Below are 26,547 nucleotides of genomic sequence, written 5' to 3' on the forward strand. Positions count from 1 at the left end.
AGGGGAAAAAAATTGAGAAGCGTATCCAAAACACAGTCAACCAACCTGAAGTTAGCAAGGGGAATATTTCACAAGAGTCAGGGTGAATCTGCCATGTATTTGTAGGCTGTTCCAGCATGCAAAGCCTTCCTGTCACCTTTTTAGTAGTGAGAGGGGCTGGTGACGTGATGGGATCTCACCCCATCTGTTTCAATGCTAGTTTTATTTTCAGCCAACGACGGTCATTGCAATTCCATGTAGATCCACTTACACGCACGAGTCTGCAGAAGCAGCCCTGTAGCAGCACACCAGGGTGAGAGCAATACGAAGGCATGTTTCCTTTGGCTCATCCTCTGCCCATCCTCTTGTCAATTTTGCTCTGTACATGTGCAGCACAATATTTTAGTTTAGAAAATAGTTTTGAAAATGCCATAGTTGTGCGCTCCTGAACACAGCTTCTAGTTTCAGAAGTTAAATGAATATTACTGAGTGTGAATGCAGACATTCGTATGCCACAATGACAGGTGTGTTTGTAAGATATGTATGGATATGTGGGAAGCTGAGGGACTAAATTATAAATCAGGGAGAAACAATATAGTTTAAGATTATTATCTCGATAAAATGTGACACACATTATGGATTCAGTACATTGAACCTTTAAGAAAATTCCTGAGTGTAAGAAAATTATCTATTGTTTATACGAACACATCATTTCATGCCATAATGTGAGATATATTTGGAAATAAATGCATGAAGCTGGATAGCTAAAACAAGCCTAACTCTTAAGAATGTTCTGGATTTTTGCTCCTTACCTCCTAATAATGATTTTTTTTTTTTTAAATCTCTTCTTAGAGTTTCATTTTATCTTTTCATAAGGGAAAAAAGTTGTTCTGGGAGGGAGAAAAAAAAAAAAAAAAAAAAAAAACAGTAAAAAAAACATATTCTTTGGTTACTGAGTTTGGAAATTGTGAAGATATATGAAATGATGTCTGGATGTACTGGGCAAGAGAGCTAATGAACCAGTGGGACAGAAACATCACAAATGATGTCATGCAGAATGTAAAATTTTCATTGTGATTTTAAGCTTCATTGAAAGCTTTTCTGTACAATTTCATGTGGTATTGCATTTTAACCCCCTGTACAAAGTATCAAAAACTTGACACAATATTTTTGTGTTCAGGAATATAAGTTCTGAGCAAAAAAGATACTTGAAATGCAGAATTACCATTTCCGACAAGCTCTAAATAACAAGACTATCCCTAAAAATAGTTGCAACATAACTCATGCTGCCAATACCGAGGCTCAACAAACAGTATTTCCCAGTCAAAGCTCTAACTGCGGGGCATTGTCTAAAACTTTTGTTACAGAAATAGTCCCATTTGACTGGACCAGGTTGAAGGTCCTTTTGCATCCAAAGGGACTTGTTTGAAACTGATGTGACCAGATAGAAAGCCAAGATAGATAAAGCAGCATTTGCAACTTCACTCTGAGTCACATAACCTGCAAGCAAACGCAGTTCCTGATAGAAAAAAGTAATTTAACACAAATCAGTAGCAAAAAGCATTGGTTTAACTCTGCAGCAGAGTAGGGAGCCATCTTTTTTTCCCTTGCCACAAGGTGCCTTTCTTTATGTTCTCCCTCCTCCTTCCAGACAACCCCTCGCAGGTGGGCAGCGTCTCCGTGACGGTGAAAGTCCTGGACGTGAACGACAACGCGCCGGAGTTTGCAAGGTTCTACGAGTCTTTTGTTTGTGAAAACGCCAAAGCAGGACAGGTGAGAAATGCTGGTAATGACGGGGGCTGGCAGGGGGCAAGGTTGGCCCGCATGAAGAAAGCACAACAAACAGGCTAGGCATGGAAAACAGGGCACAGCTAACCAAATGGTGCACCTGAGCTCTCTTCAGCCATTATATGTGCTGCTTTCCAAGGGCAAGCACATTACATCACCATTAGCATCATATAAAGCACCACTTTTTCACCCTCGGTAGTTTCCAAACTCACTCCACCATACACTTCACTGCTGAAATAAAGCCTTCCCTTGGGCAGGTGCCAGCAGGCAAACGGACGGTGTGTCCTGTGGCAGCAACAAAGAGAGGACAAGTGTTGTAAGAAATGCCACGGAGTCAGCCCGGCCCATGTGTGAGTGACAAGGCTTCCTTTTAAAAGACCCTATTTATAAGAGCCTTAAGCACCCTGACTTATGGAAGCTGAACATGATATACTACATCAGGTTCAAAGGGGTGACAAACTGAATCTGTTCTGCTGTGAACTGGAGATTACAGAGAATCATAGATAACACGGGACTTCCAGCTCTGCACACTGTAAACCCGTACCTTCAAGCAAACTGTGACACCTCTTTGCTCTTGCCCCTTCTAAAACCCCATCAAAGCCCTTGAACAAGGTCTGCCTCTATCACACATGGAGAGGAGCTCTCCCTGGTAGTACAATGGTGGTACAATTTCTACTGCTTATAGCTTGGTGTGGATACAACCTGCTGCTTCACCACCCAGGGTCCACAGCGGGGACCTGTATCTCCAAATTCACATCTGATAAACACAGTTTAAGTGCACAGATACACAACTGATGATTTATGAAGAGAAAAATTATACTAGCAATATCACTGCTCATGCAGTGGAGCTCCTCCCAGCTTGCTCTGAAGCAGAATGAAATAGTTATTCACTGCTGGGACAGCTGTCCTACTAAAAATCTTACACAGGATAATTTCATTCTAATAACTTAGAGATGCCCTTAATAATATAGGGAATAGAAATTAGTGCCCAGCCTTCTTCCGTATTTTGAAAGCACACTAAGTGGGACTTCTGCCTCATTTCAAAAAGCTCTGAAATTGGTTCTGATGTGCTAAATAAGACTTTACGTGTCTGTCATTTGTCCCTGAATCCAAAAATAGCTTGGGATGCAAAAATCCAGGTGAAGACCTGTTCTTTGTTCGAAAAGATGTTAAAATTTTTATTGAGACAGAGTTACAGCTCACCGTGCTTCAATCTGTTATACCTACTTCATCAAGCCTCCATAAGTGAGGTGACAAAACTCTTCCTAGATTTAGTATTTTCTTAGTTTCTCTCCTTAGTGTTACTCGTTGCACAAGCAAAGCATCTGCATAGTTGCATTTTCTCTGTTTTTATTGAATTTTCTTTGTTTTCCACTGACTTCTTGGGAAGAGCTTAATAGATTTAAAATTGAGAGTGATAAAAAATCAACCTTGAGTCCTTTTTTACATGTAAAATGAAGCTGAATATAAGCATGGGCTTTCTTACAAGCTCCCTAATACATGATGTATTTCCTGAACACCCTGGAGCCTCAAAAGAAGAGAAGAATGTGTAACAGAAGATAGGGACACAAGGGAGAAAAGTGTCTGTTATTTGAACAAAACTGACTGTCTCCTCCTTTGTTTAAAAGTGATTTGCATGATCACAGTAAAATAAAATGAAGCCTGTGAGGTTTTGAGTCTCTTCTTGATTCATCTGCTGTGCCTCTGCAAGAAAGTTTTATTCAAATGCTCCAAGTTGCATATATGTACATATATAAATATACACATGAACTTATTTGCTTGTTTAGATTACATACATTTTGCTTCTCACCTGCTTCTGCTTTGCTCTCGTATTCTGTAGCTGATCCAGACAGTGAGTGCCATTGACCGGGATGACCCACAGGATGGTCAGCACTTCTACTACAGCCTGCCTCCGGAGGCAGCCAACAACCCCAACTTCACTCTGAGGGACAATCAAGGTAATCAGAGTGGACATGGGCAGTTAGCTACTCTAATTTCTAATGTCTGAGTTGGACTTGAGAGGCTGTGACTTACAGTGTTTGATAAGACTGCCATTTCAAATAATACCAAGTGACACCTGCTCCTTAAAGGCAGAGATAAAATGACATATTACTTAATACACTTGAAGGTTATATGATATTTCCTTCTCTATAAATATTCTCTAGCAATAGGCCCCTTTTTCTTCTGCAAGGAAATGTGCCAGTGTTTTGTGCAAATTCAGATCTTGTGGTCAGGCTGCAGGCATCTCAGATTACCAGAGTGGAAATTGCATTCATTCAAAAGGAGATGCTTAAAGGTAGGCTAGAAACTGGAACAGGGAGACAAATCTGAAGGAAATTACATTGCTCTTTTTTGTAGTCTTCATGTTTTCTTCCAGGCACTGAAAGGGAAGGTTTTCGTATTGTTCCAATCTTTTTCCCCAAGCACTTTTTTTCTTCCTCTTTGCACATCCTCATTGAGTGCCTGGGAAAGAGAGGGAGGTAGGGAGAAGATGTAGAGCCTTAGGGGGTGACTTGCACTACAGCTAAACATCAACATGAGATGGGTTAAGCAGAAACTGAAATACCAGTGAGGGGGACTCATGGCCAAACACTGGCATTTGCATATCCACACCAGTGGAATTTGCTTCTTTTGGGGAAGTTTTTGTTGCTTTGGAGCCTGCAGGAAAAGCCTGCTGTGAGCATGCCTTCACATCACTGTTGCTGATAGAGGACCTCCATGGGCAAACAACAGTGCCAAGGTCAAGTCCACATCAGCCTTCATCAGGGAAGAGGGATGGCCTCAAGTGAACTGGTGCACTGAATGTTGGTATGAAGGGGCTGGATGTCAGTAGGAGCTTAGTATGCAAAGCACCACAAATCAGCAAGCAATTCTGTTATAAATGGGGGGAAAGGCACCTGCAGCATCCGTGACCAGTCTCCAGGCAGAGTGCTGATCCTACTCCCACGTAAGCACACATGCCTACTTGTCGTACTTATTTCCATAAGCTCCCATCTGTGCCTCTGCAGGCATATGAAAGAGCAACATATAGGCCAATAAACAAGCCCCTGCCTTCACTAACTAAACACATCTTAAAAGATGCTGCTTGCAGAGCCCTGGAGCCCTCCTCCACAGCATATTAATGATTTTTCATCCCAAAAGCATTTTTTTCTGTAAGGTCCCTGAAGTCTCCCCGCACCGCTTCTTGCATCTTTATCCTTCACTCTCTCATTGTCTCCCTCTCTTTTATTTTTGAACATATATTGCCAAAATAAATAAGCAAATAGAACACAACCACTGCTAAAACATTTGGCAAACTAGGCTCATTTCATCCTGAGGGCATTGTTCTAAAAAAGGAAACTCGCAAAATTCCCAGCATCAGATGCACTTTTTCTGTCTAAGGCCATACTTGCTGTAATTTATAGTGACAGCAGTGACTGAATGGCTGTGCCTCCTGCTTTCTCTAAAATACCAGTTTTCCAGAAATATATATCACAAGAAGCTTAGGGTACTGTTGGTTACAAATCTGAAATAAAAATGTGAAGTATCAAATCACTGACTATTTGACTATACCTATTAAGGGTTAATTTACTGCCTCAGCAATTTGGAGTGCAGTAGTCACTTCAGTAACAATAATTTATATTTCTATTTTCATCTAGGGACCCCTAAGTAGTATATAAATTATATGACTTATTCAGAGGGTTTTAGATATACTGCATGTCACAGGGTGGCAAGACAAGGAACAGAACCCACCTTGCTCCTCACAGCCTGTGCATCTAACCATGAGACAGCAGTACTTCCCAGGCTGTGGGAAGACACTGTGAAGATTAGCAATTGTGCTGATTACTTGGTCGTCCCATACAGTGGTAAGAAAAACTGCAAGACATGCAGCCTTCCTGGCAACAATTAAAACCTTAATTTACACCAAGCAACAGATAGATCATGGTTTGCATTCTAATGAGCTGTTTTACATATTTCTTTGGCCCTTGTCATTTATAGTCTCTAAGAACTACTTTAGGCTATTCATTCTCCCCATATCTCTGGCAGACAGAGAAATCCTATTGTCTCCACTTCGTAGACGGGGATCTGGGGCAAGGAGAAATTAATCTGCTTACATGCTTGGTTCCCTTTGAGTTCAGTAAAATCAGCAGGCAATAGACATGTAAGGATCTGCAAAGATCTGGGCCTGAATGACTTCTCAAGGACATACAGAGTATACGTGATGAAGCAGGGAATTGAATGGGGATCTCCTGTCCCCTTGGTTACTGACCGAGGGCATCAGCAATCCATCTTCGTCCTGCTTGTAAAGCCATGTGAAATTATTCTGGGAAGCAGCTGGCAAAAGAGACTTGCTGTAAGAATGAGATGAGCAACGAAAGAGCCTTACCGCACTTCCAGATTAAACTCTGAGCTGATCTCCTGTTGACCCTTACCTGCTCTCCTCCATTTTTGGGTAACAGGAATTAATGAAGGTAGTAGCCATTTTGATGGATGCAGGCATCAGGGTCATACCACCATCAGGACTGTCAATGGAAGCCTCTAGCAGTCTTCCCCATTGCATTTAAATTTGTCCTAGAAAAATTGTTAGCTATTTCTTCCTTCCCTACCCTTCTTCTTCCTACCTTTCAGGTAGACCCTGAGGTCTACCTCCTGGTGAAATATTTTGTCGTATTATTAATAACCATTCCTAATTATTGCAATTAGTTTTAAAAATTAACAGAACTTTTAGGCTAACCGTCCTCTGTCACCGTACAGACTCATGCAGAGATTAAAAACAAGTCTTTCTTGTGAGAGGAGCCTAACTCTGATCTTGGCGTTTGGACCTACACAGTGATTACTTACCCCTGACCTCTCCAAGGAGGTAAATCGCTTCCAGTGGGGCAGAAAATGGCAGGAAGAAGATGCTCCAAGGCTTGCTGTCACAAGCACACCAACTTTCATGCCTGGAAGAAGTATAGTTTTCATGCTCAAGGTGATCTCAGGGGCATGGGGACCCACCACACCATGCTCTTCACTGTCTCTGCTCAGCGCCATAGCTAAGTGCTACCATCCAGCCCTCTGCGAGACAAAGTCGCTGTAACTGGAAGCTGTGATGCAAAAATACTGTGCATTCTTATCATGCTTTATTTTAATATAATGAGGCTTTCATGTCCTCACAAGCCCTATTTTGCTGATGGCTGGGGCTTAACAGATATCAAATTTGGAAGAAAATTGCATATTCCAGTTTCTACCATGCTGCATCCCATTCCAGCATGTCCTTTGCACTGCAGCAGCACATCAAATCACATTGGCTTTTGATGAGTCACACAACAAGCTTTGGCAAAAACACACTGCAGTTGTGGAGTAACAGGTAGAGTGATTCCTTAGGGATGATTTGGATGCCTGCCTAGTACAAAGCAAAACAAAGCAAAAGGGATGAAACATTATGCGGAAAGTCACCAAGGGAATTACATAGCCAAGAATATTTAAGACCTAGATGATACGGTCAACACATCACTGCAAAAATATGTATATATATGTATATGTGTATATATATATATATATATAACACATACACATATATATATCTCCTTCAATATTTGATTATGAAAACTTGTTTCTCAGCCTAGAAAAGAAAAAAAAAAAAAAAAAAAAAAGACATGCTTAAAAAATTTGAGATCTCTCACTAACTGATTTTGCACAGCTTCAGTCACACTCACTGCCTGTGATTTTTTCTACAGGCAAAGTACGACCAGCTCAGAATAATGAAGTCTTTTTCCTTCACAAAGAGCAATTTCGCATAAAATGAAAGTTTGCTGTCACCTGAATGGAATTTGTGACTTCTATTATAAGCCAGTTTAAAGAGAGTGAGTCTTTCGCCCAGGAAAGAGAAATGCAACCAAACTACTACAATGTTAAGATGACTCGGACATTTCCACTGACACAGCATAAATCCAGACACTTTGCCATTTTCTGCCCTTTGGGCTGCTTTTCTCATGCTATATCAGGCTCAGTGATGAAAATATGTGTTTTTAATCCTGGGAAGCATTTACTAGAGGGCACATAAACCAGCCTGAGGGTGAGAAACCACGTGTGTGTGCCCCAAGAGGGAGGAGAGGGAGGCTTGCAGGAGAACACACACCCCTTGCCCATGAGCCTTGGCAGCCGCAGGGTGCTGATCACCACTGCATCTTGGCACACATCGGTGGAAATGCGTCTGTCTATGTCTGTACACACCAGCTGCACATGTTCAGAGCTGCACAGTGTATTAAGAAGTGGTAAAATCAGCAAACGCTGACACATTACCAGTTTTAAGCAACTTTGGGGATTTCATCCTGCATCTGGTGCTACTTGGTGGTTCTTCTCAAAGCCCCAGCTCTTGGGATGACATGATTTAATGAGACAATACAATTTCATTACATATTCACAGAGACATGTGCACACTTCAGTATTTTACACTTTCAGAGCGAAAGCTTGAAATCTCATTGAAGTATAAGAAATAAAAGATCATGAGATTGCTTTTAAAAACGGGTCACAATTCAAACTAATCTGATGAACCATGGCTGTAGGTCTGCCAAAAGTGGAAGTACCTTTGTTCCCTATCTTAGCTGGCCCAAGATTTGTAAACATGTTTGTACAAAGGGCCAATTTTCCGCAGCTTCCTTTACATAACCTGGTGGCCCAGATCACATTGGAGACATTCAGCCTTGCACTTTCCAGAAGTCTCTGAGACCATAAAATTTGAAAGTCAGCACAGGCAAAATCATCACAGACCTCAAAGGGTTTGCCATGGTATTTCTGAGATAAGACTTGAGAAGGACAGATTCCTGGATCCATTTTCTTTCTAGTTAGAAAACTCAGTGCACAGCTTGAGGAATCTGAGGGAGGGAGTAGAGAAAGAAATTCAAAAGCCATTGGGAGATGCTGTCTTTTAAAGAAAAAAACATGATGAATATGGAGGAAAAGCCCTAGAAGTAGGAATTACCCTTGAAATGAAAATTAAAAGCAATTTTTAGGTTGGTCATTCTCTTAACTCTTTTGTTTCCACAGCATCATTTTGATTCATTTTGTTTCAAGTTCTTCTAGAAGACAGGTGGTAGCCACACTAAATGAAGCAGAATGGTCAATCAAAACAGAGTAATTCTGGCAATGACGACAAAGTAGTCTGACTTTTTTCAATGGCAAAAGTGTCAATGAAATTGCGTGTATTTCATTGAAAAAATGTTTAGCTGCAAAATTTTCAACTCACTGCTCTTTCAAATAGCAAGCTGTATTTTTTTCCCCTTTGTCTTCTTATTGCCTCAAGCAGATGGCCATGCCACGTATCAAAAAACATAAAGACAACCTTAACATGTTCACAAGGGTTATACACCAGCATCCCCAAAATGCTGGCAGCTCTTAAGAGCAATGTCTAGAAAAGCTGCTGAGCAAGAACAAACAGGGACAACAAGTTGCCCTCAACTGTTCATTTCTGTCCTGCCTTTTGAAAGCTCTTCTAGCTAAATCTGAAGGCTGTGACTTTGCTCTGGGCACTTCATGTCAGAAAGGGTAAAAACAGCTCATAAGGTGTATATGCCTTGGAGGTTTTGAGCTGTGGCCTGGGAAGATATTGGAATAAGGGATGCAGAGGCAAAATGCTGAATGGTGACAAACTGATTAAAAACAATAAAAAAAAAAAAAAATAGGAGGGAAGACAAATGGATGTGGGCCTAGTGGTGATTTTTTTTAACCTTCCTTTTCTTCTGAACGTATTTGCTCTGTAAGTTCTTCCCTCTGTTTGTTGTCCGCCCCTAGACAATACGGCGTGGATTTTGACAAGGCGCTCCGGCTTCAGACAGCACGAGCAGAACACCTTTTACCTCCCCATCCTGATCAGCGACAACGGCCGCCCCGTGCTGAGCAGCACGGGCACACTGACCATACACGTGTGCAGCTGCGACGATGACGGCATGGTGATGTCCTGCAACGCCGAGGCCTACGTCCTTCCCGTCAGCCTGAGCAGAGGGGCACTCATTGCAATCCTCGCCTGCATCTTTGTCCTGCTAGGTAAAGCCTTGGCTGCTTGCTGGGAGGGGACAAGCTCTTCTCTTCTGGCTAGGGGGTTGCTTATTCAACATAGGTGAAGGATACAAATGCACACACACACACGCATGTATGTATATAAATGACACGTAGACACACATTCATAAAGGGCCAAGTCAAGGAACAGATGATGTAGTCAGCCACATGCGGCTTTAGACTTGGGTTTAGGGATGGGGAAAAAATAAGGCCTGCAAGTATTTCTGGTAGATCCCCAGTATGCCAGGCTGTCTGGTATGGCTCTGCTTTCTAGGAAGGGGTGTGTCAGAAGGAAGTACTGAAAGCTGGGCATCTTGCCTGTGTTCTCCACAAACGTATTTCATCCTTTCCTTGTCCAGACCTTCTATTTCCCCTGTTAGCTACTGGTGTCAAAAGCACTTTGGTTCCCTTGTTCAGACTCTTGGTTCATGAGGTATTACTTCAACACACACACACATTCAACACACATTAAAGCCCCTGCAAGATCTGCCCTCTTACTGATGGTCCTGTGTCTTGGTTGCCTCCTGCAGTGCTGGTGCTCCTCATCCTCTCCATGCGGCGCCAGCGGAAGCAGCCGTACATCATCGACGAGGAGGAGAACATCCATGAGAACATCGTCAGGTATGATGATGAAGGCGGTGGGGAGGAGGACACGGAGGCCTTCGATATCGCCGCCATGTGGAACCCACGGGAAGCCCAGCTCGTGTTAAAAAACAGGCAGGACATGCTCCCTGAAATAGAGAGCCTCTCCAGATACGTGCCTCAGGCGTGCGTCATGGACAACAACGTCCATAACTATGTGCTCGCCAAGCTGTATGAGGCTGACATGGACCTCTGGGCTCCTCCCTTTGACTCCCTCCAGACGTACATGTTTGAAGGGAACGGTTCAGTGGCAGAGTCACTCAGCTCCCTACAGTCAGTGACGACAGACTCAGACCAGAGCTACGACTACCTGACGGACTGGGGGCCACGCTTCAAAAAGCTGGCCGAGATGTACGGTGCCACGGACAGCAGTGGGGCTCTGTGGTAATGGGCGAGGAATTGCAGAGGGGTTTCCATGCGAAACGGTGTCCGATTAGGTCCATTCTCATCAGATGCTTCCATGGACATGGGTGAGGCCTCCTAAAATAGCAATACGGTGCTTGAATGAGAATGGGAAGAAGGGTGTGAATGAAGGTCTCTCTGGATCAGCTTTACTCAGTTAAATTAAGTCATGTTTTGAAACAATGAGAAGCAGAAGGAAGAAAGCTTTTCCTGCTTTTTTACAGAAAAAAATGGGAAGTTCCACTCCTAGAATATAATGACATTACTTTTCTTCTCTCTCCCTCCCCTTTCCCTCTCCTATATATGGCAGCTTACTGAGCTCTATACATATGGGTTCAAAGACCTGTAAACTCCAATTGTAATCTCCAGCTCACTGAGAAATTATCAGCACAGAAAAGAAAATAACCCCACTGGTTATTTCCCCCCCCCCCATCAAAAAGGAGGGGAAATAAAGAAGAAGGAGAAAAAAGAAAAAAAAAAAAGAAAAAAAAAGAAAAAAATGGAAAAAAAAAATAAATGCTTGCTAACAAGAGAAAAAAAAAAAAAAACAAAGAGCAGAAAATTGAAACGGGGATCTCTGAGGTCTCTTTGTAAACTAAACCTCCTCTCTCTGTTGCTATCAGAGTCCTTTTTTTAAACCTTTAGAAACAAGGCTGAGATTTTTTTTCCACCTGGCTGAGAGGGCTGGGGAAGAGGCTTTGAATTTCTGCTCTAGTTTAATGGCTGATCTATGAGTCATTGACGTTAATACTAATCCATCTCCTATCAAGTTTGTGTAAATTTATTCTCCTCTTGACTCTTTAAAACCATTACACTGCTAAACTGCTCAGAGCAAAACCAGAAAATCTGCCTCTTTTGCACTGTAGATGTCTCTTCCACGTGCCAAATGTGAAGATTAGATTCTACCAATGAAAGCCAAATAAATTTAAAAAAAAATAAAAAGGTAAAAAAAGAGAAAGCTATATTTGGTAACTACATGGGTTAGATGGGCTTTCCTAATCTGTGTGAGGTCAATCCAAGGGATGTTTACATACTGTAGATAACCTACTTGAACAAATGCAGTATTATAGACCAATAAATGGATGTAAGAAAATTACATGTATAAGTTTTGTATATTTGTTAATTTTGGTAATAAATATGATGTACTGCATACAGTACGGGACCTTAGCACCTCTTTTAATAAAAGTTAAACAGAAGGGAAAGTCTGATGGCAATTTATTGACTACTTTGCACACAGCACTTAAAGCTTATCTGTGGCTTGTCACATGCCTCAGGCATCAAGAAGAAATGGCTCATCAGCATTGTGTCAAGGAGACAAGCCTTCAGTTCGCAGGTTTGAGCAGATTGCCTGCTTCTTTTATTGATGTTCACTTGGATGCTGCCCTTAGCAGTGAATCGGCTCATGTGTAACCCATCAGAGTAGTTACATTTCTGATCCATCTGAGTAAAAAGAAAGTCTTGGCTGATTTTTTTGGAACAAGCTGGGGCATTGAGAAGGTTGGATGCCAGTTACATAGCTCTGACAGAAGCTCATGCCTTCAGAAAAATGATGGACTATAACATGCAATATTCATTAATGGTCAATTTTACTCTGCAACCAAGGTTTTGAGCCTGGATCTTATCTTGTTTGCCTGTATAAACAGGAGAAATGGGGAAAGTACACTAACACAAGTTCCATGAAATGTGGTAAAAGACTTCTGGAAGCAGGACAGTCTGCAATGACGTGTCTTTCTAGCTAAGGACTCTCTCCATCTCAAATTACCCAGGAAATACATGTGCAGATGTAATCACCCAGTTACCACGGGCACCTTGTGCTTAGTTTCTGTTGCAGAGATGCACAAAACACTGCTGCCTCCACTTGGCCGAATCTTAGACTGCATCAATTTGAGACAGCAGCATTGTTTCCACCGGGGCTCATACAAAGTCATGCACCCTGGAGAACTAGGTAGCCAGCTAGAAAACAAAACAAAACAAATAAAACAACAACAATAAAGTATCTATTCAATCTACCATGATGAAACTCTCTGCTTTTGTAAATGTAATATGCCATGGGTTCTGCTTACCCCTTGAGCTTTACACCTCTGGGGAAAAAGCATGGAAATATACCTGATGATGATTCTTTTACTCATGCTGTAGCACTTACCCTCGCATACTGTGTTGATTTTGTAACACTAGACAAAGAACTGTAACCACCATGATCAAGGAAGTGAGGTGCAGCATTCAAAACTGGTGTTGAGAGACTTCTGAGAGCTTGCCCACCCCCCTGATTCAGCAGGAATCACAGAATGTAGGGCAGGAAGAATAGAGAGCACATCTATCTCACACCGCTTCCCTGTCTGAATTAATAATCAATTTTATATATTTTAAGCAGATGCCTGATTATTCTGAAAACCTCCAACTGCTAAGGCTCCATAGCCGTCTAGGCAAACTTCCACAACATCAATATGTTCGGTGTTGAAAGCCTTCCCTGGGGAGCACAAGCAAAGCATCCCTTGCTGCCATACAAGCCTACAATGCACTCAGACGACTGTGTTCCTCTGCAGAGCTACAGTTCAGTATTTACAGATCATTTCCATCTTTCATTTTAGCCACAATCTATGGTAACAAAAAGGCTCCAGATAATTCCTCACGTCCTGAGACCAGACTGCTTTATTTCTACCATTGTAGCTAGAGTGGACGAAGGGGAGCAGAAATGCAGTCCAGAATCACATTGCCTTCAACTTGAAGACACCTACTGCATTTACTGAGGCTTTTCCCAAGGAAAACATGTTCCAAGGTCTGCTTTTACTCCAGAGAAGCCCCCAGCAGTGGCTGAGACCATCCTCCCAGGTTGTGTGTCACACAGCGGGCAAGGACCAGTGGCACCTTTGTCAGGTGTTTGCACTCACACCTTCAGGGATCCTCCAGGGAGAATCCTCCACTTTTCTAAGCTGCACGCCGCAGTTGGCTTCTCTGATTACCCCCTTGTTTTGCCTAAACTCATGAGCCCAGTCAATACTTGGACAGCTTGATGCTGTGACACTTACCAGCTGGTGTTTAGAAGATGCTTGGCAGCCTGGATTTTTCCCATTCTGTGGAACAGGTGACAGTGTTTTTGCAGACTGTGAAATCTCTATGCAAACAATCAACACTTGCATCTATCACCCTCCCACAAACAAAATTGAAGATCTCCCTGCATTTACAGATGAGATATAAAAACGATCCATTTGCCAACACATCAGGGCCCAAAGTAGAATAAGGGAAAAGATTGAGCTCAAAGGAGATGTATGGTGCCATATAGCGGCAGTGAAATAAATATGCTGATCACACAGGTCCTCAGTCTCCTGCCCTGGGTCTCCTCAAGGCCGGGCCTGGCCATGTGCTTGGACATTTGTAGCACTACACAAAGCCTGCTGGTGGTGGTTTACAACGAGAAGCTCAGCCTGCCACAGGTCTGGGCTTTGCCACACCAGGAGACACCTCAAAGTGACAGCCACAGGCCTATGCGTAACCTAAATGGTTCAGAGGAAAGAAGGAGCAGAAAGTGTAAGTCATTTCACTAATTCCAGACCCCTAACTAACTAGTTGAGCTCCCTAACTAACAGAGCTAGACAAAGAACCACTCATGCCCCTACTATGGCCATGAATATGATGCAATGGCCCTCTGGAAGTGCTTCCTTCTTAGTTAATGGTCTAGCCTCTGAGGATTTATCCATGCAGTTCAGTCTGGCCCTAGGCATGACATCTGGAAGCCCTCTACTCTACATTTGGCTTTATGAGCAACCATGGGCAAGCACTACAGGCTCTGATGATTTCCTTTTCCCTACCTACCATCCATCTCTGTCTCGTCTAGGAAGGCTGCGTGACCTGTCATCTCTCATACTGCATCGGTCATCACACCCGGGCTCTGAATAGCAGCTTTCTTTAAGCTGTCTGTCAAGAGCCCAGATCTTCTCAGAGCAAAATGCAGAACTCAAGAATGCATAAAAAGAGTTAACATCATTCTTTATGGCATAAATTTTCTTGCAACACTGAGCTTCATTTGCTGCTGAATTGACCATTATTCCAGCTTTATTAGGTCCCTCTTGATTTTGTCTTTTCTCCTCCAGCTTTTATTGCTCTTAATCATTTTATGCCACCTTCACGTTTGCTGCCTAACTACAGAGCCCCTTTTAGGCCATTCATTAAAATCAATAGTAACACGGATCCTTGGGGACCCAAATGTAATATTTTGGTCACCTTGAAATATGATTTACAAGGCTGCACCAGGATTTTGCCTGGTGCAGCTCTCACGTAGAGCAAACCAGAACCTGCTTCATTGCCTGCTGCCTGCCTGCAGCTCCCAGGAACCATCAAACCAAGGGGGATGGATGGATCCCAGAGGTCTCTCCTGCATATGCACCACATCTTACCTGTGCTGGCCGTTAGTAGGAGAAATGAGGCATGTGAAAGAGAGACAAATGGTGCCTGACAGACTCTAGAAAAGTTCTGACCTGGACAAATTCAAAGTTGAGGAGATTCAATTGGTTCTGACTTTGTGCTGCCCAGGCCTTATTACCACCGTGCTATCAGGCTTGACCACTTTGGTTTCTGCCAGCTCAGCTGTTAGTCAGACCAAACGCGGGAGAGGCTGCTGCTCCCTAGGAGAGAAGACAGGGAACAACAGGTGAGAATGGCATGTAGGGATATCTGTACTGTTGTAAAATAAGTGTGCTGCAGCTCTCTCCCTCCGCCTGCCTGTCAGGGTGGGAGGCAACTCACTGCGTACTGCTCAAGAAATAGCCCTTTGTGTATCTTCTTCACATGCAGCTGGTATAAACATGGAGTTAGCCCATCCAAGCAATCCCAATTTGTGCCTGCTGAGACCTACAGTGTGCAGAAGAGGAGGAGCTGACTTTCTCCCTGTGGTTCCCTGTTTCTTGCAGGGCCATGAATAGAGTGCTCCAATATAGCCACCACTACACAGCTGCATCACCTAAGGGATTAGTTCTCCTGCACAGACGTCAGTGATTTGAATGTCATTTGGACTGTGATGCAGACATGATCTGTACCAGTGCATCCGCTATAAACAGATGGAGAAATATCAGTGGGGACAGCAATGAAGCTCAGGTGGAGTGAGAGCTACGATCCAAGGAGAGCAATAAGGGCTGGGGAGTCCTACTGCCAAGCTAAGGACTTAGGGACCGAGTTTTAATTTCCATGTAAACTTTCTAAAAATCCCGCCCCCGCTGACAGACATGATATTTTACTGTTGGCCTCAGAAGTGGCAGGATCGGGCCACCTGCATCACTGGCTCTGAGCAGAAGAAGCAGCATGATGCCCACACTCCCAAGAGACATTAGAGTAATGTGGTAGAGGACATGGAAGGAAATATCTTTACTGTGACTTTTAAAAATCACTTGATTTTTTTAGGAGGTGTTGTAGAAGACAGTACAATGCCTGAATACCATTCTCAAATCTCATTTGTTATTAAGCCCACCATTAAGTAATGGGACTCTTGGGGAGTATGAATTTTCAAAAATAGCATTTTAATATCTATCAGCCAGTCCCACAATGACTGATCCTATTATTTTTTTCCTGAAAAGTGCATGAGCTATCACATTTAATAACAGAGGCAGAAGAGCTTGCCGTAACATCCACATAAATAAATAAAGCCAATGCCTATCACGACTGTGGGTGAGATTTTGTTCCTGTTCAGTGTGAGAGAGAAATTCCCCAGACTCATTCTGGGACTCAGGAAGCTGAACCCCTAGTTAAAGGCTTATTATTTCCAGAGTACAATGTGATCCTCCTCAGCAAGGGAGTAGCATGATGAACGTAGAATAGGAGATTTTGCCTTTTCCACCAAGTCAAGAGAAGGAACCTGGAAAACATCATTCGGATGCTGCTTGGAGTGTGTAGAGAGCGTGGACCCATGCACAGACCCCTGTTCCTCCCAGTGCAGCTTAATGCTCTGGGGCTCCACTGACACCAGTCCTTCCGAGAGTCAGAGTCACTGTTGGCCACCAGGGAGTCTCTCAGGGTCCCAGATTTTCTTGACCTGGTCCTTATCCAAATCAGTTGTGAGGGAGAAGTCAGGGAACACATGAATCCCCTTTTCCCTCAGGTATGAAGACATTTTCCCCCGGGCAGCCCAGGATACATTTTGGAACAGGAGAATTTTTACAGCTCCATAACCTTCTTGTTGCCTTCCTGAGCTACAACATGCATCGCTGTGACTCTACAAGAGCAGTGTTTCCAAACTCAGAGGAGGAAAACTCATCTTCTACCAAGCAGTAATGCTAACACAGGATGGGTTGTTTGGGCTTGCTTATTTTCCTTTTTGCATGGATTCTTCTGGGATCAGCCACAAGGAGACAACCTGTCCAGCAAGGTCTCTTCTTCTTGAAGAACCTCACCCAACTATTCTGTAAAGGCACAGGTATCACGGATTGGGAAGGTAGGAAAAAAGAGGTACAGAACAATCAATTGACCTTCCAACAGAAACAGGAACAGACACCCAGCCTGCACATGACCTCTTCCAACCTCAGAGCATCCTTTTGGCTTAGAAAAATCATGCTTGTTTTTATTTAGAGCCACGTTCTCAAAAAAAAAACAAACTAACTAGTTGAAGTACGTACTTTCCAACAGTCTCAGTCTTGTGCCTACTGACCAGGAAGAAGTGTCATTAAAATGTCTTCAAGATGTCCACTAGGGATAAGGAAAAAGATGCATATTCTGCCTTTAGACTGTATGCAAAGGGCTTTGCAAACCTCTGGTAAGTAAGACCCTAATACCTGGTACATTTTTTTTTTTTTTTTTTTTTTTTTTAAGACAAATAAATGGTAGCACAGAGAAGCTGAACAAAAATGCCTAAGATTTCAGAGGAAAACACTGTATTTGGTAACCTGTAACCAAATTTTGGTAACCGAGTGGCAATTTGTGCTAACTCCGCAGACCTCCTTTTATCACTTCATATATTATTCCTATGGCATAGGTGACATGATGCAAAGTCATTTTTTAAACTGGTGAAATAAATGAGTCTATGGGTAGCATGATAAATACAGTCCTACAGAAGAAAATTAACTCTACTATTAATCCAAGGAAAACTTATTTTACGATTCCCATATATTTGAAATTCTCAACTCCTATTCAGCCAGCTGTCCAACCACTAAAGAAATCAAAAGTCAATGTTGCATTTACAAGCCAAAACAGATGAGTAGGATAAAAATGTGTGAAAGCTCTTATTAAATCTTATCATCCAGAGTTAATTGTAAACTGTTTTCCTAAACCAACAGAGTAGTGAACAACCACAACATAAATTAAGTGTAATTTTGAGAAATTAGAGATGATGTTAGCATTTTAGAAACATCACTCACAGTGAAAGCTCCAAACTGACCGATTTATAAGATACTGAGCCTCCTTCATCTTCCCTGAAAAATGTCAGCCATCTCATGGATCTGCTTTATAAATGAGCAGCATGTTCAAGGACGAGGTAAAATATTGGTTTTGCTTAAAACAAGACCTAATAAAGCAGGCATTTTCTGTTGGGGCTTGGCACAAGAGAAGCTAATGTCAGCAAGGAAAAGGGCTCCATCCCACAGAATGAGCCAGGCTGTATATAAACCAGTGCAGTGGCCACCCCAATAACCTGCCTGGCGAAGGAGAAGGGGAGGCTGGAAGCCCTCCCCACCGACCCCAATATTGCATTTGTACATCTGGGCTCACAGAAACCAAAGCATCTCCCACCAACACCTTGGTGTGCAACCATGACTCGTCTATCAGCCACGTACTGCCAAATGTGCTTTCCCAGCTCATCACTAACATGTAACACTAACAAGGCACCACAAGATTTGGTGCCTGGTTTTGGCTCTGCTGTCCATGCACTTTGTATGGTGGATTTTCAGTCTCTCTGCCTTGGTTCCCCACCCGGTAACCATCTTTGCTACCTGCTGTAAAGTAGCATAACAACCTGAAGAGTTTTAGTATTTATTTAAGCAGACTGCTAAGCACTTTTAGGGCCCCTGGCACATGCTAGACGGGATATAAAGCTGCATATTCCTTTACAAAAAGCACATACCCTTCTAGCTCTGGGAAAAGAGGGAAAGGAGGGTGACTCAGTGGCAGATGTTGGTAGCATCTCTTAGTGCACTGCCAGAAGGCACTCAGAGATTGCAGTGATACAGCCTCCCTTAAAGCCTATCTAGAATAGACTTGAGCAAAATGCAGTGGCAAGCCAGATCCTAATCCCTTCTCTTTGTCTCACTTTAGGAGCTGTAGTCACAATATTTTGCTCCTTTAGTCAGGCCTTTCCTCCAAGAGCATCAAAGCATACAGTAAATATGAATTACTGAAGCAGCACCGCATTCTCGATGCGTACGGTGACTGTGTTATCAGTAACTCTTGGAGACTATTACATGTTGGTATTTTTGCTAAAGAAAATCAGCTCAGTGTCTCGGTGCAGCCCAGTAGGATTTGAGACTGGTAATACAGCAGATTCTGCTTTTCCTGAAAACTGTAGAACAGGATCTAAAAATTATTTTTTTAGTCTCTGTCTGTGGACAAGAGAAAGAGGGGAGGTTACCCTAGTAAGGAAACTGTCCTACTTTAGACACCAGTCTCAGGAGAGGAAGAGTTGGACCCTGGAGGAGCACTTCTCTCCCCAGGCCATCAACTGCTGGCCATGAAGGAGGTGTCCACATCGGTAAAAGGTGCCCAAGGGACTGCAAAGGGCACACTGGTTTCTCACTGCCTGTCTCCTGTAGGGATGAAGATGGGTTTCACCGAGACACCAGTGCAAGAAACAACAGTAAAGAGTTAAATCCGAGAGGCTCCCAAATTGTTGCGTTGGGTCTCTGTAGTGCTTCATGGGGGTGCACAGACCATAAAGGAGGCAAGGTCTGCCACTGCCTGAGGATTTGTATACCTGCTGCCATGCCAATTGCCACCACGTCTGCTGCTGAAACTGGCACGTGGCAAAAACGAGTTGGCCAACCTCCCTTTTAAATAAAAGAGGGATTGTACTTCAGGCAGGATGCAAGCACGTGGCATTGGTTCGGTACACAGCTGTGCTAAAGACTTTCTTTAGACCCAGAGCAAGTCATTTATCCTGTTATTATTGGATCCCTGTCTACAAAACAGAGATAATGGCCTACTCCACCTTCGCTACTCTGCCCACAAGGGCAGGGGAGCAGCTCTCATTCTGTGCGTGGATAATGGCCACTGCGATGTATCAGAATTATAAAAAGAAAAATTACACTATTTAGCTACTTTTGCTGTAACGCTCTCCCTGCCAGGCTCTGCCTGCTACTCATTGTCCTGTCTCTGCAAGTAAACACCGTGACAGCATCTGAAAGCAAAACACAGCTGTGGTGAAATACCCGATCAGCTTGCAGCCATTAAACAAACAGAATGACGGCCTTTTCCTTTTGTTTAAAATATCATTACTGGGAACAAGTCATCTCTCTCCCCGCCTTTGTGCTTCGGTGCCCATGTTAGGCTTTTAAACCTGACCTAGTTTTGGCTGGAAAGTTTCACGGGAAGAGTCTGCAGACACCATCACCGCGCACGTTATTTTCCTTGCTAATCAATACCTTGTAAGAGCTGGAGCATCTCCCTCTGCTGAAGGTGAGCAAAGGGATCAGAAGGCACAGTACAGCCAAACTCTAACGTTGTAACCCCTCAAGTGGCAATTGCACCATTGCACATTGTGGCTTCCTGCGCCCCCGCATCCCTTTTGACTTCCCTACTGCTCCACGAAGCTAACAAAGGTCACCCCAATCCTAGAGAAATTCCAACAACATCACTGAAAATGGAAAAATCTCCGCTTTCCCCACAGCAAGCAACTGGGGCTGGCACGCTGCAGCAGCGTTTGTGGAGCATGGTGACTTTTTTTGGTGTCTGGATGAGCTGAGTTTATAACTGAAGTCTTTTGTGGCTGGAAGCTCCTGGCTACAGGTCTCGTTTGCTTGTTTCAACTCTCCTCAGGATTTCCCCCGGTGCTGAGCTGCTTCAAGCGATTATAATCCGGGGGTAATGTCGTGCAGGGGACGGGCAAGAGTTCACAGTGAATAACAACTAGTCTGCATTCATGATAGCCCTGGAAAAGGATAACTAACTGCTGCTGGAGCAGGTGGGCACCATCTTGAAGCAGCGACATCAGAACGGATCAAACTGCACCTGAGCCCAAACTGAGGCCGCATGGAGGCTGCTGTCGGGTGTGAGGCTGTCATGCACACTGGGCCGTGCATGGGGAGGGGACAGCCCCTTCTGCTGCACAACACCACCACCACCAAATCACTCGTTTATATTTTTAGTGTCACTGATACCAAGTATCCAAGTGAAGGGTAGATCACACTGGAACTGGAAGTAGACAAGTGAAGGACAGCTAATCCTGCTACACCTCTTGTGGTTGGTGTTGTAACAGGGAGAAGTTATATCAATTACTAGCGGTCAAAAACCACAGTTCAGCTATCCCCAGGTTATTAACCTTTCTTTGCCTCACAGTAAGTTGTGGAGTGGCACAGAGCTATTAACAGCAGGCAGACCATGCTAATATTGCCTATAGCAGCCTTGCTTTCCCATCCACGCCTGAAGTCTGCAAAGCATTTCTACAAAGGGTATTAGCATCTTCCCTCTGCCAATATAGTATGTCTTTTCTCTTTGCTTGTTTGTTTTTTTTTGAACTTAGAGTCTACCTTTAAAAAGCAGCCATCAAATGCTCAAGCAGTCTAAGGGATAAAAGTGAAAAAAAAAAAAAAAAAAAGAAAAGAAAAGAAAACCTGAGGGAGAAAACAGATTTCAATTTCTGATTTCCAAGAGGCTAATATAAAAAGTAAGAGGGTAGGAGGGAAGTGTTTTAGATTTTCATTTGGAAAAAAAAATAATGCCCTGGCAGTCTCTTCCCAGCAGCAGCAGTCCACCTGGATGACACATTTGTAGGTCAATCAGGGGGGAGAAAATAAATTAAAAAAAAAAACGTGATTTCCCCTGCAGAGCTTCAGAGGGCAGCGCAGTCTGAGATGTGGGTGCTGCTGAGCCATGTGGGCACCCAGCAGCTGTGGGGCACCGAGGATGCCTTTGCCTCATGGTGCTCACAGCCCTGCTCCGTACCTCTGTGGTGTTCAGCATGGGATCTCTCTCTTAGGGATTTGAAGTCCCAGTGCATGAATGAAGCATAAAGTTGTGACATAAACATAACCAGAGCTATACCATCAGCCCTGCTACACATCTTCCAAGTCAGGCAAAAAGGTCTGAGAGTCCTCTGTGCAGTCTCTCCAAAAGCAGCGAAATCACTAGATACCCCAAAGCTGCCACAGGCCTCACTCATTCAGAGTTTTACTGGGAGAAGGAGGGTTTGGGAACACGTATTACTCCCAAATTTCCACAGTCCCTGGGTCCTTTCCTCAGCAACACAAATAGACGTAAGTGAGCAGAACCTCAGGAATGCTCTAAAATAGTACAGGGCTACTCACCACCATGGTCAAAGCAAAGCAACGCTGGCCATGAGCTTACATTTTTCCTCATAAGCCACCAAGAATCCCACCAGCTTCCCATGGACCGAGCAAATGGCTGTGCTCCAGTCAGCTGCAATGGCTTACAGGGGGCTGGACCAGACCTAGTGGAGCATTTTTGAGGACAGGGTGATGACTGCCACAAAGATGAGGACCAAAGCTTGGAGAGGAAAACAAACAGCCACCATGAAACACACGGGATCATTTCTATTCAATTGCCCACTGCGGAGGATGTGTGTGTAATTTAAAAATACTGGGCATGAAGGTGAAGATCAACCCCACTTTACTCTAAAGAATGGGCTCATAAATGAATTATAACGTTTCTTAAGTGATTTATAGCCGTTATAATCATTTTACAGATGAGCAATACATGTTGTAAGTCCATCAACAGAAGATTTAATAGGCAGGCAATCACTCAAGCCCACATGACAACTGATTAACCACACACCAAACCATCTCTCTGTGCCCTGTGAGCCCCTGCTGCTTTGGACACAAACACACCACCAGCACAACCCCCTGTATGAGTAACAACAGCTAGCTGACCTACCTGGTCCCTCACAGCCACCAAGCTCTAGCTCTTCCCCTGCAGCACCTGGGAGCCTGCCCCTGATGCCAGCACACCCCTGCTCCTCTGAAGGGCACAGCAGCATCCCCCACCTCGTTACCTGCATGCCCACCAAAAAACATTCCTCACTGGGCTCTCCACATGCATACCATGACTCTGGGACACTGGTACTCCTCCTTGGCTCTTGAGTTTTAATACTTCGTTTCTACCAAAGGTCAGCAAGAAGGCGCAAGAGCACCCTGCTGCTCTGTTAAAGAAACCAATGATGAGGAAATGCACTTTCCTGCACTCATGGTAGACAGCTCTCTGCTGTGCTTCCCACACACAGCAAGAAAAATTCTCCATCTTCATCCATGAAAATATGGACAAGAGTAAGGTCACATTCAGCACCCAGACTCTGGACCATGCCCTTTAAGAAGATAATCTGCCCTTTGCACTGGGTCCTACACTGAGCTATGGCTTATTTTGTGGGTGGTTAGTCCCTGTCCATCAAGGGAAGAGGTTGGTGCCAATGTTTCTATAAGAAAATCAAATGTAATCGTGCCCTAGGTCCATTTAGATCCGCATGAAATGCCTGCACTAAGTGCAGCCACTGCAAGCCTCAGCTGGTTAGGGTTGCCCTGAGGTCACGGGGGCCTTGTTGTAGGGTCACAGCCTCTGTGAAGGAACATGCTTCCTAATCACTTCTGCAGATTCATAAAACATTTGTAGATATTTCAAAAGATACGCAGACAATTTTACCTCTCCTCTCCCCTTCATACAAAAACCAAACCAAACCAAAAATAACAACCACAAAACAATTTGTTTCAAAATCTTTCCCTTCCAAATGCTTTCTGAGGCCCCACAGGCTCGTGAATACCCCCATCCCATAGAAGCAGCCCACATGCTCACTGGCTGCCATCTGGATGCATTAAAATTCCATTTTGAGCAAATAGTAATCCCCTCTTCATAGCGGCAGTAGCGCAGAACACCAAGATACCCAAGTGTCCTGCCCCCAGGAGGGGAGCTAGGAAAATGAGACAATTAAAATAAATAAAATAAAAATAAAAACACAAAGGTACAACCTCTGGGATTGTGTCACTGCATGGATCTGTCACTCAGTTACAAAGAAAAAAAAAAATCATGTTTTGATGCTCTGTACACACATAGAGAGAAAGAAAGAAAAGACTTTCACTGTAACGTATCCATGCTTAAAAGAAATCACTTTCTAGCTGTTGCCATAGACTGAGGTGACGCCAGTATTATTTTTTACTGCACTGTACGTGAAACTTCACTGTCCAGCTGTGTATTGCTGCCAGTCCAATTACTCATCCTCATATGAATGGGCTGCACAGGGGCTGTACAGGGGTTGTTAAAAAAATAAGAAGGGAGGATAAAACAGCGCCACAAAGAAGCGAGCCAAAGGCAGCCAGGTTTAAGTGTGGTTGGATTCTCTTCATGCAGAACATGTTATTTTCCCAGTAAGCAGCCTGTAGGAATGGCAAGCAGTCGCACAACACACACAGAGACAGATTGCCCCAGCAAGTGAGCAAGCTGACAAACCTGGAAGACCAATACGCAGCGTGTTAAGGAGCAGAACACAGCCAGGGGGGCTGATTCCTCCCAGCCCAGCAGTGGAGGATAAACCAGAGCATCCTCTTTAGTGGAAAAGGAGGTCTACAGTTTTGCTGGCTTTCTTTCTTCTTCTGCACACCATGGTCTGAAATGTTTTGTGGCTTTTGGAGATCATTGTAGATAATAAGGAGCCTGTGGCTCCATCCCTGCAGCTCCAAGCACTGGTGGGATCTGGAAACATGATGATGGTAGACATCTGGGGGCTCTCACCCAGCAAACATACATGTAGAGCTACACCCAGGGAATGAAAAGGAGAGAAGACTTGACAAGTGCTGCAGGACCTGCATTGCAGCCCCAAGGCAGATGGCAATGCATCAAGCCTGGTCAGAAGAACCCATCACTCTACTTTTTTTTTTTTTTTCTTTATTTCTCCTGGACACGTGTTAACAAAGCCACACACTTGCAAACAGAAGAACAAAAGTTAAACATGTATCTGCTTGCAAAGGCAAAAGGCTTTGAGTCCACACTCAGACAGTTGGAAAACACCATCAGGAAAAAAAGCTGGAGAAAATCTCCTCCTCTGTTTTTCTGTTTGTTTGTTTCTTTAATGGATGCGATAGCAATTGAGCATATCAAAACACTGTAAGCTCAGCAGGGCAGGCATTTCCCCTTGGATCTCTGAAAGACTCTGGAAATCACAGTAATCAAGTGTCCTGATGGGATGGCAAGGTGCCCTTGCTCCCACTGAAATCAGCACACCGATTTCAAGGGCAATAGCTTTTTACTTTAAATTTTAAAAGCTAGAGAACCTTTTGTGGAATATTCCTGCTACTGTGTACAGCAATTTCCTCACCGTAATTGCTTTAAAAATCCCGTAATTGCCATTTTGTTAGGAAAGGTTTTACCTAGATAATAAACAGCACATATGCTATTCCCCTCGAGATACAGAGTTTTCAGGGAAGGACATGTATCCCAAAAACCTAGCTCTTTAGTTAGCTCCAACTGCTGGTAGCACCACAAGATTATAAAAACACCTCCGATGCAGACCAAAACAGACAACCCATCCAGAAAGCTGGAGGGAGAAATCCTGTACAGCGATACATTCAGTTCTCGAGTTTGCCACATGTCACTTTTTGAGGCAAGTAGTTAAAAATAATGTGAATTAGTATTACTCCAAATTGCTGGAGGAAGGAGAAGCATAGCTGAACATAAAGGGAGCAGCAACTTCCCTAGTTAGAAAGAGCAGAGCTTACAAGCAAAACCTTGATGCTTTTGTGCCTTTCTAATTGTAATGGACAGGGATGATCCTCAATGTCTGCTGCTTTTTATTTCTGCTTTCACAACCAAAATTAAACTATCCATGCAGCAAACCCTCCAAAACCAGAGCATTTGTGTTCATTGATTTTGCAAAACCAGAGCCAAGATTTTCTGCCCTGCTCTAACAAGCTTCTCTAACTCTAATTCCTCTGTGTGAAGAGTCTCTCACACAAATTCCCAATTGCATTCAAGGCTTTATACACTTCCTTTTAAATCCTTTGTTCTTTTATTTGGCTTCAATTTTGAGCAGGTTCCTGAGCATTTAGGCAAGCATATAATGGTGTTACTGCCATACCCTTAATTATGCCTTTTTTTCCTTTTGCTCATAAGCACTAATTGAGTCGTGATCTCTTTGCAAATGTGGCTTAACCTGCTGTTCTCCTGCTTGCTCAGGCGCCACAAATAAAAAAATAATGGCACTGGTAATTAACTGAGGGCTGGCAATATAACTTGCCTCTCAACCCATGACGGGTAAAAGTTCAATTGAAAAGTAAAGTTTATAAATGTATGTTAAGTGACCCAGAACTAAGCATCAATCGGACATACAAGAAAAGCACAAGCAAAGAAGAAGTGAACTTCAATATCAAGTGGAAGAATTTGGTCGAAGTAGATGAGCTTTAATTTTCTAAACACCTAGATAATTATAAGTAATTAGATAGATAGACAGACAGACAGAAAGCACCTGCACATACATTTCAGCTGCATGTGTAAGGTAGTACCAAGCTGCAGAGGAATGCTTTTGACCAGGAGAACATCTCTGAAACCTTATCACCAGGAATTTATATGACACCTTAGTACTGACTGGCAGAAAAA

General features: G+C 43.4%; 1 protein-coding gene across 1 annotated transcript in view; it reads left to right on the forward strand.

The window, feature by feature from the left end:
• The window catches only part of CDH20 (cadherin 20), a gene marked incomplete at both ends in the record, with an annotated part of 35,511 nt that extends 24,698 nt beyond the window's left edge, over positions 1-10,813 (forward strand). The window contains 4 exons of the mRNA XM_084306815.1: positions 1,631-1,752; positions 3,608-3,725; positions 9,520-9,771; positions 10,314-10,813. Coding sequence (XP_084162941.1) covers positions 1,631-1,752; positions 3,608-3,725; positions 9,520-9,771; positions 10,314-10,813 — 992 coding nt within the window. The remainder of the gene's footprint in view (positions 1-1,630; positions 1,753-3,607; positions 3,726-9,519; positions 9,772-10,313) is intronic.
• Between the last annotated feature and the right edge of the window lie 15,734 nt (positions 10,814-26,547).

The sequence above is a fragment of the Netta rufina genome (assembly GCF_964035555.1).
Source record: "Netta rufina genome assembly, chromosome: 2".
Classification (NCBI taxonomy): Eukaryota; Metazoa; Chordata; class Aves; order Anseriformes; family Anatidae; genus Netta; species Netta rufina.